This window comes from Hakea prostrata, chromosome 7, assembly GCF_041222555.1.
Source record: "Hakea prostrata isolate BN-2017 chromosome 7, UWA_Hpros_2, whole genome shotgun sequence".
Classification (NCBI taxonomy): Eukaryota; Viridiplantae; Streptophyta; class Magnoliopsida; order Proteales; family Proteaceae; genus Hakea; species Hakea prostrata.
The window spans coordinates 24,493,339-24,510,024 of NC_142606.1; the positions used below are offsets into that span (position 1 = coordinate 24,493,339).

General features: G+C 37.6%; 2 protein-coding genes across 2 annotated transcripts; both read left to right on the forward strand.

Annotated features, from left to right (window-relative positions):
- Positions 1–870: 870 nt before the first annotated feature.
- On the forward strand, positions 871–5,205 carry LOC149010732 (serine/threonine-protein phosphatase PP1 isozyme 9-like). The gene is made up of 4 exons (XM_089162838.1): positions 871–1,724; positions 3,232–3,791; positions 4,393–4,707; positions 4,808–5,205. The coding sequence occupies exons 1-4, from the start codon at positions 1,532–1,534 to the stop codon at positions 4,841–4,843; spliced, it is 1,104 nt and encodes a 367-aa protein (XP_089018964.1). The 5' UTR covers positions 871–1,531; the 3' UTR covers positions 4,844–5,205.
- A 2,001-nt stretch (positions 5,206–7,206) lies between these two features.
- Positions 7,207–16,676, forward strand: U1A (spliceosomal protein U1A). The gene is made up of 5 exons (XM_089160436.1): positions 7,207–7,373; positions 7,582–7,754; positions 7,932–8,025; positions 14,736–14,830; positions 16,243–16,676. Exons 1-5 carry the CDS (start codon positions 7,289–7,291, stop codon positions 16,534–16,536), a joined length of 741 nt encoding a protein of 246 aa, XP_089016562.1. The 5' UTR covers positions 7,207–7,288; the 3' UTR covers positions 16,537–16,676.
- Positions 16,677–16,686: the final 10 nt, after the last annotated feature.

The following is a 16,686-nucleotide window of genomic DNA, read 5'->3' on the forward strand; positions in this document are numbered from 1 at the left end:
AAGAGACGTATCGTCCTGTATCGAGTATTGTATCACTTTATTTAATGTATTTTAGTGTAATTTAATAGAGATACGTATCGAAATGTATCGTATCGGTTGAGTCAAATATGAATACGTATCGGCTAGTATCGTATGGTATCGTGGGATACTTTAAACCTTGCACACGATAATAACATAATAATATAAAAAGACGCGGGGCATCACACATAGGGCCCACAAGTCAGAGGGAGGGGAAAAGGTGCAGTAGATACAAAGGTTTGATTCTATGACTTCATTAGATTTACTGTCTCTACAAAAGATGCTACACTATGTTAAAAGCACATCTATAGATTAAAGATTTTGTAAATAAGAGACTATCACCATTATGCAAGAAATATGACCACAATATTGAATAAAAATGATTTACAAAAGAAATATCCATAGGAAGTAAATGGTCATTGAATTTGGAAAAAAAAATTTATAGATCATCAATGTATCGGCCGACACAATGCCGATAATTTAGAAAGTTTGTTGTCCGACACGGTGATGAATAAGATGGGGTCGCAGGTAACCACATCAGTTATCAGTATTCGATAGAGACGTGCGACTTACCTACCCTTTGACCAAAAGAGAGTAACGGTAACTCGTTCGGCGCTCTCTCTGTTAAATCCACGGCTCACGTTAGCGGTGGAAGAAGAATCTCCATGGTCAAGCGACACACGCGCCAATGATAGGAGAGAGAGAGAGTTTCAAATAATGAAAAGTCACGTGGCGAACGAGAGAGAAGGAGGCGTAAACGTCTAAACGGGTAGAGTTGGATGCGATTCTGCATAAAGAAAAGGACAAGAAAGGGAATTTGGATACAAAAATAATCTGCAAGATCTTTTTCAAAAAACGCGGTTTTGCAAATTGCACAACTGGTCATGAGAGATAAAAGCTCTTGACCTTGGACTCCTCTCTCTCTCTCTCTTTCTCTGTGTGGAAGAAGTAGATTCGTGCAAGGCATTAATCATGCCTAAAATCTTCACTTCAAAGCGATGGATAACGAGTGAGGATTGAAGGTTTCTTCAACCGCCGTCTTTGCTGGAGTCTTTGCAACAGAGCCAGTGGCGATGGCCAGATTACAGTTCTGATTGAGAGGACATTGGAAGGTTTAACCAGATTCCGCCACCGTCTAGGACCACCACCGCCGCCACAAGAGCAGGAGGAGACGTGAAGAGTAGAAGAATAAATTTCTTATCCTGTTCAAAACGCGTCATGGAAAATGACGCAGAGAAGGATGGATTAGTTCGTCTCCTCTACTGGAGACCTTCAATCGTACGTTACGTTTATTGAACAACGTCGTTTTCTGGGAGTAGACCCTGGAGAAAGAATAAGGATAAGAATAAGAAGAAAAAAAAATCCCCTTTTTAGGGGTCTGTGAGTAATTGCTTCTTGTCTTATTGACCTTTTGAAGCAATCGCTGTTCTTCCTTTGTTCCCGATCAATAGAGGAATCAGAAGAGGATAAACAAGAAAAATCTTAGTGGTTTGGTTGCTATTCTTGATTAGTAATGATGATGACGATTGAGGGTACGATGGATGAGACGATTTTGGACGATATCATTCGGAGGCTTCTGGAAGGGAAAGGAGGAAAACAGGTTCAATTATCTGAGAGTGAGATCCGGCAACTCTGCGTCAACGCCAGACATATCTTCCTTTCCCAGCCCGCTCTTCTTCATCTCGAAGCTCCAATCAAAATCTGCGGTTAGTCTCTCTTGTTCCTTTGATTTTTGTTATCTCTGCTGATTGATTTCTGCTATTTGTTTTTGGAATTCGTGGATAGCTGTATCAGGGAACCATAAGTATGCCGGAAAGCTGTTTGAGAAAATTACGCTGTACCTCTTTGGGTTTTTTTTCTTCTTCTTTTCTGTGTAATTGAAACTTGAGATTGTGACTTAGTAGGCAGCCATAGGTATCATTGGCGAATTATTGAAGTTCAAAATTTTTGCTATTTGTTCTTTAGCGAGCTTTAAATTCTCTAGTTGTTCTTGAATAATTACAGACATATTTCTTTCTCTAGTTTCGCATTTACTTATTTTTTTAATTATATAAGGAAAAGATCAGTTGGATGCCAGAGTGTGAGGGTCTAAGGTTTGAGTAATTAAAATAAAATGGTAGTTGGCCAGGTTGCTTCTACATGGATGATCGAGGCATTGATACTAGAATTGGTGTATTTCTGTGGCAACCCCACGAACTGTGGCGACCAAATTGAATATTTTTAAACTTGTTCAAATGCTTTAAATCCATGTCAAATTTTCACAGAACTTTGTTTACATTGTTCAATCATAGGGTGTTGAAGTTTTTCTCGACACTTTTTCATTCTTCTGTTGTGGAAAGCAAAGAGTAGACATTGTTGGTTCGGGATAGCAATGTTTTGTGCTACATAAGTTTTCATTGTGATATCCTTTCTAGTTTCCTATTTATTTGATATGGTGTTTTATTTATTTATTTTTTCATGCATTATCTAATTAGTTTAATAGATAGCTGTTTCAAGATATCTTCCTATCTTTTGTTATGTTGGTGATGTTTATGAAGACCAAACTAGTGATTGTGGTGGGTTCTTTCATTTTCTTGTTAGGGCTAAAAATGTGCATCATGTCTTACATAATGCAAGAAGATATTATAGAGCTGAAAATTATTGCATATTTGAAAAGAATACATAGACAAGGGGTGTACTGTTTAAATCCCTCTCATTCCCAACCCATCCCCATTACTCAAGCAGAAATATCATTCCTCCTTCAGGGTTCAAAAGTTGTGTGACTCATTTTACAGGAATAAAATGTACAGAGAAGAAGCCAAATATCTTAGGTGAAAATTTTTGGTATTTGACCTAAAATACTACACAAAACTATCAAACTTGTCTTCTTAATTTATTCCTACTTTATTTGATAAAACAAAGTTTAAAATCTATTGAGATGCGAATGATAAACACCTGAATTGTAAAAGATGTCTGGTTAACAAGGAATATATTAGAACTACTCAATTATATGTACCTCTCCCTCTCATAAAAAATTGGCAAAAAAAATAAATAAATAAAGAGAAGAGGAAAGCGTTAAATTGTGCCTTGTGGCATATGAAAACATGAAAAAATGTAACAGGTATGCTTAATAGCAGCCACAAGATTAGTGCTTGTAGATGCTAGATATGCACAAAAATGACACCCACTCTTTCAATGTTCTTGATCTCTCTAATATTTTAGACTTCCTTACAGGTGACATACATGGGCAATACCAAGACCTTTTGAGACACTTCGATATTGGTGGCTTTCCTCCCACTGCAAACTATCTTTTCCTTGGGGATTATGTTGATCGTGGCAAGCAAAGCTTAGAGACCATATGTTTGCTTCTAGCCTACAAAGTGAGGTATCCTAACAAAATCTACCTTCTAAGGGGGAACCATGAAGATGCGAAAATTAATAGAGTATATGGTTTCTATGACGAGTGTAAAAGAAGGTTTAATGTCCGGCTATGGAAAATATTTACCGACTGCTTCAATTGTTTGCCTTTGGCTGCACTCATTGATGAAAAAATATTTTGCATGCATGGTGGTCTCTCTCCAGAGTTGGAAAATGTGAATAAAATAAATGATATCTCTAGGCCCATTGAGATTCCAGATAATGGTCTAGTTTGTGATTTGCTATGGTCTGATCCTGATCCCCAGATTGAGGGATGGGGTGAAAGTGATCGAGGTGTGTCATGTAGATTTGGAGCTGATACAGTTGCTAAATTTTTGAAGAGGAATGATCTTGATCTAATATGTCGTGGCCATCAGGTTAGCACACTTCAACTCCTGAAATCACTTTTCTTATTCTTTCTGTGGACTTTGTCACCCTACTACCTGTGAACAATGTTCTTTTCTGAAAACATCCCATGTATGTAGGCGGAAACAGGGGAAGGGGCCTATTTTATCCGGTGAAGCAAGAGTGATAACACAATTTAATGCTACAGCAGTGGTTATAATAAGCAAAATAGTATGGGTAGAAAAGATTTTTTTTTTTTTGGGGGATGTGAAATAACTACCGTTACAAGCCTTAAATTCAAATGACTGGGTTGAAGTCTGTCAATGAGTTAATCTTCCCTTCCCCCACTCCCATTTGTTCTTTTCCTTGAACTAGCACTTGGATATTCTTTTATATTCTCTATCTAAAAGGAGTGCATTGGATTTATAGTATCTAGTCATGATGATGTTTATTTATTCATTTTTTGGGATATTTGGGAAAGTATAAACTTTATACTGAGTTTCATTGCCATCCTTTAATGGGCAACGTACGGGGCATTGGCATCTATATATGGCCACAGTATCATCATTAAGAACAGGCTAACTTCTCCTTATTGAATTGATTTATGTTAACATTTTTAAAATTAATTTGCAGGTAGTGGAAGATGGCTATGAATTCTTTGCGAAGCGAAGATTGGTCACACTGTTTTCAGCTCCAAATTATGGTGGAGAGTTTGATAATGCAGGTGCTTTACTGAGTGTTGATGAGTATCTAGTGTGCTCTTTCCACATCTTAAAACCAGCCGAACACAAACCAGTCGAATACAAACCAGCCGAACAAAAACCTGTCGAACACAAACCAGTCGAACACAAACCGGTCGAACACAAACCAGTCGAACACAAACCGGTCGAACACAAACCAGCCGAAAGTAGTTCTAATACATCAGGATCAGGATTGACTCTTAGGCAGGTATGCGATTTGATAGTAATTGATCAACCATTTCATTGATGCAAATTTTAAGCTCAAGGGGGCTTTGCTTTCTCTTATATTGATTTGCTTGTTTTAACAGGTTCTCGTATCATCGGGTTCTACTGCGTTTCGCTGAGCGGCTCCCTAAAAGTGGAAGGTTTTTGACATGTGATACATACAGTGTCCCTTACAGCTTTGGTTCCTACCAAGTGGGGACGTGTCTCAGGAGCTTGGTTTTGTTATAATTGAATTTTTTTTTTCTTTTTTCTTTTTTGGAGGGGGGGAGGGGAGAGAGAGACAGGTTTTTTGCTGTATTTGATGGTATGAGTCTAGACAAACCTTGCTTCCCTATCAGCAACGATCAAAAGCTCGTGAAACCAAAGCTTATTGAAAATTCAAGCTTTCAAGAGAGTAGTATACTATCTGTAAATTAACGGGACAATATCCTCTGTACAGCAAGAGGGGTGATATAAATTGTTTCACAGGGTTTTTCTTGAATCCATGATCTGTTACTGTTGAAGTTGAATGAATGCATCTTGTATTGGTGTGTAGAGAAGGTTCACTAAAAGTTGTTCATAATTTCATCCATGATGTGATTTGGGTTTGACATTCCAGAATATTTAAGCGATAAGGGTGGTTGAAGAAAAACACATTTTCATCCAAATTTAATTTATGCAAAAACTAACTTTAAATCTGGTCTTGGGTATCTTTAGTTATGATGGATGGTCTGTGCTATAATATATTGATCCCCTTTCATGAAAATATGCCATTAAGTTTTGGTCTTTATGTAAAAAATTTTGAGGCTATGTTTGGAAGGCAAGAAAGGGAAGAGAAAATAATAATGAAAAAAAAAAGTTGATAGTCTACGGTGCATCCATGGATGATATGACCTACTCCACACAGTCTTTAGTATGAGAACATGTAATTGTGATAAAAAAAACTATAGTAAGCATTATAAATCAAAAGATTTCAAATTATAAATCCTTTTATAAATCATTCATCTAATTATAAGCAAAGAACTCAATACGTTTAAAAGTCAATGATCTAAGTTTTCTAATTTCTTTGTCAGAAGAAGATTTATATTAAGCTTTTTTTTTATCTAAAATGTGCATGAAACATTAGAATCTCCTCCACTTGGCTGCTGTTGGGCCAGTTCATGGAATGCATCTGCCTATTAAGGGCGAGTATAGCAGGCTTACAATTTGAGTGGACTTCAATTCGAGCTATGTTAATGGAAATGTCCAGTTTGAGGGCATTCCTAATAGCTTGCAGCTCCAAAGTACATGCTGAACAAACTGAACACGCTAGGTCCCAACTCAAACAACTTAAGCTGCCATTGTCAAAGCTAAGTTAACCCTTGAGTGTATCTGATCAGGAAAAATAATGACAAGCTGGGTTCGACCATGGTTGGGTCAAAGATATCAGTCGGGACTGGTTTAAGGGTAGAATCAAAAAGTAGTGTAAGCACAAAGAAACCCAATGGTTATAAAGAGATACGTGTTCTCATCAAATTCAGGATACACGATCGTGTCACGGAAGGTAATTAACACCAATATGGAATGGGCAATCATGCCAAAGAAGGTAACTACCATTACCTCCGAAAGAAGGGTAAAACCCTATGATCGAGCGGCCACAAGAGAAAGGCAAGGATTGACCCAACGATTAACAACCACAGGTAAACCTTATATAAACCAAGAGAGGACATACAGTGAAGGTAACTGAATCATTTTTCCTTTATTAATTCGTTCAATTTAAGTTCTGCAACTATTCAGAGCTTTGTGGTGTTCAAATTATTGATTCAACCTATTTTGCAAGAATTTTGAGGGCTGAACAATTTTTGGACGCATCATTAGGCACCGTCTGTGGTCTGTGGGAAACGAGCAATTTTTCAAACATAAAGTAGGTGTCAATGCTTTAAAGCCTCCATTTTGGAGTGCCAATGCAATTTGCTCAAAAAAAATATTATTTGGGATTACCAATCCAAATCAACAATTATAGATCTAATTAAGGATAAAGAGAGAATGATCATTAAGAAAGGAAATAAAGTGAGAAATGTATGAACATTCTAAGAAAAATTAATGATGCTTTCAAGTGTATTGTTGGAGAAAGGTCTTTTCAATGCCCTAATGAAGAATCCACAAAGAAAAAGAAAAGATATGATTGAAAACTTTAAGTAGTTTGTAAGATTTCTTTTTATTTATTTTTAATCCAATTTAAATTTAAACATTATAAGAATCCAATGAGTCTACAGCGCCATAAAAATCCACTTAAGCTTGACTGAGGTGATCCATTGTGGCCCAAGACAAGACCGGACCAAACCAAAAATTTAACCGGCCGTACAAAGTCTAGCTGTTTTTGGGCTGATAGACCGGCTAGACCGGAATTAAGCCGCCTGACCCCTAAATCTATCAGTCGGTTATGCCCCACCGTCTGATGAAGCCGCGAGTCCACCAGTTTCCAATGGTGTGCCGCTGCGCAGGGCTACCGTCATTTCTTCTTTCTTTCTATTCCGATTGAAGTGTTAAACCTCGCTCTCAACGTTTTGGCGCAAAAAGTAGTGTGTTTGTAAATTGTTAGGAGAATGGTTGCAGAGATGAGCACAGGCGAGGTTCCTCCTAACATGACCATATACATTAACAATCTCAATGAGAAAATTAAACTCGAAGGTATGGAACTCATCGTTTCAATTTCCCTTCTTTAAGCTAGGTTTTGTTAATTTTCTGTTTCTAAAGCTTGAAACTTTTCTTAAATTATATATTGTTTGGAAAACAATAATTGAATAGGGCATTCCTCCTAAATCAATTTCTTTCTGCGTTCAGCTGGTTTGGGATTTTATTGTCTTCTATCTGAATCTAACGAGTTGCTTTAATACAGAGCTGAAAAAGTCCTTATTCGCGGTCTTCTCACAGTTTGGGAAGATTTTGGAGGTTTTAGCATTCAAGACTTTGAAGCATAAAGGCCAAGCTTGGGTTATCTTTGAAGAAGTTTCCTCCGCCACCAATGCCCTCCGGCAAATGCAGGGTTTTCCGTTCTATGACAAGCCAATGGTACGCTATTGCTGCACTTCTTTCACCAGTTTGTGAATTAGGTCTAATAGGGACGGATTTTGTAAGAACACGTATTTGAACCCCAAATATCTATCTTCTAGCCGAGATGTTGTGTTATGGCCGTTACTGGCTTTCTTAGTTGATGAATTCTGATTTTTTTTTTTTTTTTTAATCCAGAGGATACAATATGCAAAAACAAAATCAGATGTGATAGCGAAGGCTGATGGTACTTTTGTTCCTAGGGAAAGGCGAAAGAGGCATGATGATAAAGGTACGGTGTTGCTCTTCTGGTTGTTGGTTTCCCTTTTGTTCGTTATACGTTCTTGTTACCATTGCTTACTTTGCTTGATTCATATGAGCTTTGTTGAGCACACTTAGAAGAAGTTGTGGTTTTGTTGTTTAATCTAGGCTGGATAAATTAGGAAACTTGGAATCGGCCACTTTGTAGATTTCCGTGTATATTTCTCAATGTCACAATGTGCATTATTTTATTGATAGTTCGAATGATATGGTCATTTATAGATTTTTCTGGTATGGTTTCACCAAATGAGAAGATTTTCCCAATAGAATCAGAACTTGGTGGGTGTAGTGGACTTGTGTCTTCTGTTAATTAGTGACTAATCTATGAGTTATATGAGAAAGTTTTAGAGATGGAAATGACTTCATCTGTTGCACGAATTTTGAAGAATGCCAATTGGGTTGTGAGGCCTGCTTTGTGGACAATTTAATAGGTCAGTTAGGAGACCATATGCTTATGAAATTGAAGGCTATGGATGATGCAGATCAAAAGAAGGATCTGCCATGAATAGAAGATTAGGGGTTGTTGACAGTAGCCATTTTTGGGTAACTTGGAAGAAAAGAGAGAAGATCAAAATCTCACCTAACAACAAATTCTGTTCCAAAATCACATAATTGAGGCTGCTGGCTTTCACAATCATTTTACAATGCTGAAAATATAAGACAACAGAACTAAAGCTGAACTCTGAACTATCAATTGATTGGTTGAGTTGGCGGTTCTCTATTGACTTTTAAAACTTATCTTTTAGTTCTTCCTGCGGAGCTGCTGCTAGGGGAAGAGTTCTATTGTCAGTCAACCACTAATAATAACCTAGTCAGATAAGGTAGTCTCCTCTCTTGCGCAGGGTTACAAAAAGGAGACTCCTTAATTATCACAAAAACTAAATAAAAAGAGGGAAATTTATGAGAGAAAAAACTATTGGGTTATCTTTTACAGAACTAACTACTTACTCTTTAGTCTAATAAGATTAGACAAACTTGAGCTTAGATTTGCAAAACAAATCAGTACAGCATTCCTCCCAATTTTTAAACAAACTTACCCTAGATTAAGGAGACTTCTTAATTATCACAAAAACTAAATAGAAAGAGGGAAAGCTATGAGACAGAAAACTATTGGGTTATTTTTACAGAACTAACCACTTACTCTTTAGTCTAATAAGATTAGACAAAGTTGAGTTTGGATTTGCAAAACAAGTCAGTACAGTGTTCCTCCCAATGTTTAAACAAAATTACCCTAGATAAGGAGACTCCTTAATTATCACAAAAACTAAATAAAAAGAGGGAAAGTTATGAGTTATTGGGTTTATCTTTTACAGAACTAACCACTTACTCTTTAGTCTAATAAGATTAGACAACGTTGATATTTTATTTGCAAATCAAATCGGTACAGCGTTCCTCCCAATTTTTAAATAAATTTACCCTAGAACAATGAAGGGATTGGAGATAGTTTTCTTCGTCCCACTGCACACTTTTTATTCCTGCAACTCCACTCAATTATGTCATGGAAAAGCTCAAGATGATTCTGATCTGGTTTTGTATTGAAGATTGATTGCAGACAGGTCTGTGCCCATTTATGTGGGGATCTTCTGACCTTGATTTCAAGCAGTCAAATCATGTAACTGGTGGGATAGAAACCTTTGTGGTTGAGATGCAATTCACCATGTTAATCATTCTTCTTTCTCCCTCTCAGTACATGGTGGGTTGATGATGTGTTTGGGGTTCTCCAGTTATGATGATTCCAGACCTAGTTTATTCTATTAGTCAACTTGAAAGTTTTGATTTCAAGGTGAGAATGATCAGGAATGAAGATTAACATACAGACTTATGAAAGCCCTAACCTTATAAACCTAAAGAAGTGGGGGTATTAACTAGAAAGCAACAATGGCACTGGAGTTGTGCCATAGATGTTTCACTTGAATGGAACCCAAAATTTTTAAATCGACTTGGTGATGTGTGTTGAATCACCAGTGATTAACGCAGAAGCATATGAAGGGAACTGTTGGAGCCTTGTTGAGCTAACCGTGGGTTGTGATTTGCTTGGTTTGCCTGAAGATTGACCCAAAAAAGCTATGTGATAATAAACCTCCTTCATTAGAAATTTGAGATGTAGAAAATCAACCAAACCAATTTAAGGCCTTCATTGACAAGCTTTTCTGAGAAAGTACGAGATTGATTGTTTTCCTATCAAAATAATCAAAACCAAATGGATTGTTTGATCCTTTTTTTTTTCTCTCATGGTGATCCTGTATAGCCAACTTAGAAATTATGGTAGATTGGAGTCTGGGGGTGTAACTCATATAGTATCAAGACCACCAACACCCGCATCCACATTATCCCTTTAGATTTTAAAATGGTATTTACACTTAGTTACTTGCATCAATAGTGCTAACCTGTTGCATGTTTTCTTTGTTTGGCATCTTTCCTCATGTCACATTTGTCCACCAAAAACAAAAACAAAAAAGCATGTTTGCGAAGTGTATTGAAATAACACAGAATGGGTGTGCCTAAAGGTTTAAGCCAAGGTTTTAGACGATTCTGACGTGTAGATATGCAGTTACTGAGGGTTAGTTCTGATTAAATTTGAGTTTTCTCAATTTCCGTGTTTCAGACATTGCTATTCTTTTAATTAGTTATGATCTGTCCATTTTCTTTTTCGATTAAAAAATGGGGTCAAAAACCTCAGGAGCAGAAACTAAACAGAAGCAGCACTTCAATCAGTTATATTCACCTGTAGAATCCTCTCTGAATTCCAGGCGGGATTCGGAAAGAATGTCAAAGAGTTAGCCAAGCTTAGCTGCTACTTAGACATCCAATCAGCAGCATGATTTGCCTCTCTACCTATGTTGCGAAAAGTGATAATCCATTAGAGGTAGACAGGGTTCTAATGTAAGCAAACAGTCTAGCAAATCTCCCCTCCAATTCCCGATTGGGATCAAGAAGCAAAATAGCCTTCTTCACGTCAGATTCCACCTGCAGTAGGAGCCTCCCTAAATCCACGGCCAAACCAATCCCCTCCTTGATTGCTCTATGTTCAGCTTTGAGGACTGAACACTCGTCCAACCTTTTAATGCAGATCCTCCCTTGTATGCACCCTCCTGGTCTCAGAAGACTCCTCTGATTTGTGTGAAGCCACCATTCTTGTGTACTGCTGCATCCCTGTTGCACTTGAAACCTCCAACAACCGCCGATCTCCACCCATCTGTAATCCTTTTCCTGGCTGGCCTTACCGCTGTATTAAGGCAAGTTGACCAAGCTTCTATGACTGTTGAGTAATACTTGTTTATCACAGTAATGCCATCACCAGGCCTCATAAAATGGGGTTAATGCATATCTCTGTTTCACCAACCCCATAGGAGATATGATGTACAAGCAAACCTGATCGGCCATTCAGCTGACGACTTTGAAGTGTGCCTGCACAGGTTAGATGCCAGCCAATTTTCACGCCCACAAGTGAAGAGCCAATTGTGATGCTTCTCTGGAACCACCCTACTGTGGATGCCCTTTCCAAAACTGCATTTTCTTAATACATGCATGCTATCCTCCCCAATTTAAATGAAAACTACATGACTCATGGCCCAATAAATGCAATGTCCACTTTCTGGAGTTGGTGAGCAACCTGTCATTGCAAACCAACCAGAGGAACGCACAAATTCGGAATGGAACCTTTAATCTCCAGATTGCTTTCCAAATATTAGCGTCCATAGCATGATTAACCAAGGGCAAATCTACACTCAGCAAATACTTGTACGCAAACTAGACTGAGAACACACCTTCAGTTGGAAGGTTCCAAACAAAAACATCCCTAACAAGGTTCAACAACGGAGGTACCCATCTATTAATCCTCAAACAAATATCCTGTGGAATCAAGTTTTGAATCAACTCCAACACCAAGATCCGTCAATGCCTACATACTGGATAATGTTCTCTGTTTTTAAAGACCTCAAAATAGGAGAAACCACCATTGATTCTAGGTCTAAACCTGGTTCACACCATTTATCCAGCCAAAAGAGGGAGTTCTCACCATCTCCAGTAAAAATACTAATTGGAGCGACTGACGCATCATTTTCCACAATGGAGTCCAGACCGCTGCCAGAAAATGAGACTTTTTCCTACTAAAATCATATTTTGAGTGAAGAACTTCCACCCACAATATTTTCTGTTGAAGGTTTTCCCAAACCACTTCATCATGAAAGCATTGTTAACCTTCCCAAGGTTTCTAACCCCAAATCACCCTCTTTGATGGGATGACAGAGATGTTCCTACTCATCAAATGGATCCTCTTTTGCTGATGAGACTCGCCCCAAACAAATGTCCTACAGGCTTCCATCTCCTGCAAAACGCCCTTTGGGAATGGAAGCAGTTTGTATTCAGTAATAAGGCATAGTCATAACAACCAACTTTGCTGGAGTGATTTGCCCCACAAGAGATTTTGAGTTAGCTTTTCAAGTAGAAAGCTGATCTTTCACTTTGGAAACCAAGTTATACATGCCCTGCGGTCCATAATTCATATTCATGCTTGATTCCTATAGTCTGACCTTCATTTGAGAAGATTCAATCATCATCATCATCATCATCGAGCCTTGTCCCAACTAAATGGGGTCAGCTCCATGGATTCTTGCCTACCAATCAGCTCTATTTGAGGCCATGCTAGATACAAAGCCTAACTTCTGCATATCCTTTCTCACCACTTCTCTTAAGGTTCTCTTAGGTCTGCCTCTAACTCTTCTAATGCCTTCAATGTGGATTATATCACTTCTCCGTACGGGTGCATTTATAGGCCTTTGTCGAATGTGTCTGTGCCACCTCAAACAACCTTCTCGTAGCTTATCGCTTATTGGAGCTACTTCCGGACCAACTCTAATATAATCATTCCTTATCTTATTGTTCTAGTTTCGCCACTCATCCATCTTAGCATCCTCATTTGACAAGGTTCAATATGATGTTAATTTTGGGTTATTTGTTTGAGTTGTTTTTGCTTGGGATCTAGTCCAACAGGTTAACCTATCAACCTCTTAACTAAAAGTTGATCATGCACGGAGGTTTCTCATTTCCTTAATAACGTAAAGAGAAGAGAACATGTCATTGTCAGATGGTATGTACAGCAGGGAAAATTCTGTCTTTTAGAAATTTACAATTTCTCATTCTTAATCTTTCATTTCTTAATTCACTGAAAACCATATTTAACCACTCCATCAGAAGCCTGTTCTTGTTCTTCGGACCTTTGTACCTTTTACAGAATCAGTATGAGATGATCTTCATAGTTACAGTTCCAGGTACCATTCACAATATTCAGTCACTAAAGTGATGTCTTGATGATTTACTCTTAGATTTCCCTGCTCACAAGCCCAAGGATAAGATAAGTTGGAGGAAGAAGAACTAGAGAAACTACAACCATGGAAGGGGGGGAAATATTGTAGGGAGAGGGAAGAGATGTTAGGGAGAACATTTTCACCCTTCCCGACAAAAAAAATAAGAAAAAATTCTGTTCCATATGATCAAATTGTTGGGGGTTAAAAATCCTTGCACCATAGTAATACTTACTTTTGAATCAATCCTGATTGTTTCAGAAAAATAAAATAAAGTAGAACTTAAAGAAAACTACCTACTACCATCGAGAAGTTTTTAACTAACTTTTAACAACTTGAAAAGCTTCTTAAATGATAAAAGATACCACTTCCAGCTGTGGATTGCTTTAAACTCTTAAAAAACACAAATCAAGCAGAAAAGGAAAAATTCCTCCAGCCATTTACTGACATGAAGTCTCCTAATTTTTCTGATAAATTAGTATAGTTGAAAATTAACCTACAAGGCTGGACTAAGAGAATCCTAACCTAGCCCCATTAATTAATTACCATGACTTGGACCATGTCCCAAGGATAAGTCTCTGAGACCAGGAAGCCTTTTAACTGCAAGCTGTAAAACTTTTCCATTCTGGGCCTCATGACTCTGAGGCCTCTAGGGGATTAACCTTACTTGAATCACAAGGTTGAGTGACTTGAGTGAGACCTGAAACTGGGCGCATAGTTGGCTAAAAACTGAACCAAGACTAAGGGCAAGAGCTTTTCTGCATTATTTTTTTCCGTGTTCTCACTTCTCGGAACCTTTTGTCCTAAATTTTAGTGTCTTTTTCCTTTCTCTCTCCTTTTTTTTGGTTTGGGGGGGGGGGTGTGGAGAGATAACAGAAAGAAATTCCTTAAATTAGCTAAAACTACAGAGTTTACTAAGGCATACCAGAGGAACACAGATAAGATTTTCTATTACCCCCTAGAATTATATCCCTGTGATGGCAAAACAAAACAAAAGTGAATGTCAGTGGCCTTGTTATTTCTTGGGTTGTTTGCAAATTGCAACTGTGAACCTCTTTTTTGATGGTTACAGACCACAATGAAATATTCTTATACGTTGGTGGTTTATAGATTCAAATTCATCCAAATTATGTCCAAATTCAAGTGATTCTTCATCTATACCACCTTTAGCATGTTTTCGAGGAACAGACATGCTTTTCTAAATTACTAAATGGATTCCTATCTGCATTATATCTAGATGTTTTATTCTCTTTTTGCTCAAAATTTTGTTTTGTGTTAGCATTGTACCATTTCTTCTTATGTTAGTAATATTCTTTTAGTGATTGCATATATTTGCAATTTTGCCCCTTCTGAATATTTGTATCATCCTTTATTGCAGCTGAGAGAAAGAAAAAAGAACAACATCATGATGCTAATCAAGCAGGGATGGGTTTAAATTCCACTTATGGCGGTGCCTTTGGTGCAACACCTCCTGTAAGATTGCTTTCCTTTAGATACATGATCTATCTCTTTGGTCACCTACATTTTAATATTTGCCTACATGATTCTCTATCATTCTATTGAAGGTGATGATAAATCTTATTAGGTGTCTATATTATGCAGTACAGGGACAAAATATTCTTCAATGGAGTTATAGCTGAGATGTGGATGTTGGAACAGATAAATGATTATAATGGATGGTAGATTAGAAGTGAGTAAGATTTAAAAGGTTAATTTAGAAGTAGCACCTATGAGTAAAAGTTGATTTGTTGATGTAGACTTGTGCATAAAAAATTTAATGTACCACTTAATATGTTAGATCCCTTCTGTGAAGATGGAGAATGCACAATTTACTTGTTTCTCTGTTGGATGCCATTGGTCTGAGAGGTAGACCTTTAAATCAGTGTTTATCGAAGGAGTAACCTAGTTCTAAAGCTCATGAAGAGCTCCCATCCTTCAAGGGGAAACCAACTTAGCATATTTCTTGATGATAGAAATAGACCTTACCATTCAAGAAAGCATTCAATATATAGCTGGATTAAGCAATTTGAACTGCTTGGTATGCAAATGGAGTTGACATGATAACACTGACATGTTGGTCTTTGTCAACTGATCCAGGTCCACATTGGTCGTTTGATAGAGAAGTTTTCCTACGGATATAACCATGTCAAAATTGTTTGTCAACTTAATGATCTACATATGACAGTTTAATGAATTTGGTTTGGCACATGGCAGATTTCATTTTCCTTGAATGATTCACATTTGGATTGAGTTGTAGATACAAATGCTTGAAATTTGATATGTGGATAGATGGTAGTGATTTTCTGTCGACAAATTATAGCTGTTTTTACAACTGTTCTGTTTTTTGTATCACTCTGTCTATCTGTTCTGTTTATTATTCACTTCACTATTTCTATTTCCATCAGCTAATTACGAAATATCCCAATTCCATTGGTTCTATGAGTTGGGTGACTCAATAAAATTCTGTTCTGATAAGATTTTCTTGTATATATATTTTTTAATAGTGAGCAAGCCTAGGTGCAACAGTTAAGTTGCACTTGTGGTTCTGAAACTTGGACACACCCACCTCTGTGAGGCAGGAGGTAAGGGTGCACACATTTGCCCCTTCCCGACCCTGCAGTAGTTGGAACCTTGTGGGGTTGGTCTTTTGTTTTATTTTATTATTTTTTAGATTTTAGTAATTTCACTTCTTTGGTACACTTCAACACTAACAGATTATGTAGGTTGCACTTATATTAAAACAAAAGGCAAGTATTGAAATGTGATCATGCAAATACAAGAGGCTCTTCTTGTTTTCTTTTACATTTATTATGCAAAGGTGTGGATTATCCATTCCATTGACGGATGGTGCTGAGACATTCTTTTGCTTTTATTGAATTTTGCAGTTATCTCAATTACCATTCATGGGAGGCGCAAAGTCTGCTCTTCCAGAAGCCCCTGCTCCACCAAATAACATCTTGTTTGTTCAAAATCTCCCTGCTGATGCAACTACAATGATGCTGCAAATGCTGTTTTGCCAGTACGCAGGATTTAAGGAGGTTAGAATGATAGAGGCAAAGCCAGGGATTGCTTTTGTTGAGTATGGAGATGAGATGCAATCAACGCTTGCAATGCAGGGTCTACAGAATTTTAAGATAAGCCCACAGCATGCCATGCTCATTACCTACGCAAAGAAATAGATCCAGGGCCATTAAGAGAGATGTTTCGACCGCCTGCTGGTCCTATTTAGAACAAGGATGTATTCATTGTGTTTCACCAACCAGAATAGTTCTTGCTGTAGTGCTAGTATTTTTGGGAGAGAATGTTTACTTTCTTAGAATTTTATTTCT

What these genes read in the sequence shown, in the direction of transcription:
- LOC149010732 (XM_089162838.1), top strand. Translation starts at nt 1,532, where the DNA reads ATGATGATGACGATTGAGGGTACGATGGATGAGACGATTTTGGACGAT. An exon ending in AGCTCCAATCAAAATCTGCG is followed by an intron (nt 1,725 to 3,231) that starts GTTAGTCTCTCT and finishes ACTTCCTTACAG; the next exon opens with GTGACATACATGGGCAATAC. An exon ending in CAGGATTGACTCTTAGGCAG is followed by an intron (nt 4,708 to 4,807) that starts GTATGCGATTTG and finishes TTGTTTTAACAG; the next exon opens with GTTCTCGTATCATCGGGTTC.
- U1A (XM_089160436.1), top strand. Translation starts at nt 7,289, where the DNA reads ATGGTTGCAGAGATGAGCACAGGCGAGGTTCCTCCTAACATGACCATA. An exon ending in TGAGAAAATTAAACTCGAAG is followed by an intron (nt 7,374 to 7,581) that starts GTATGGAACTCA and finishes GCTTTAATACAG; the next exon opens with AGCTGAAAAAGTCCTTATTC. An exon ending in CGTTCTATGACAAGCCAATG is followed by an intron (nt 7,755 to 7,931) that starts GTACGCTATTGC and finishes TTTTTAATCCAG; the next exon opens with AGGATACAATATGCAAAAAC.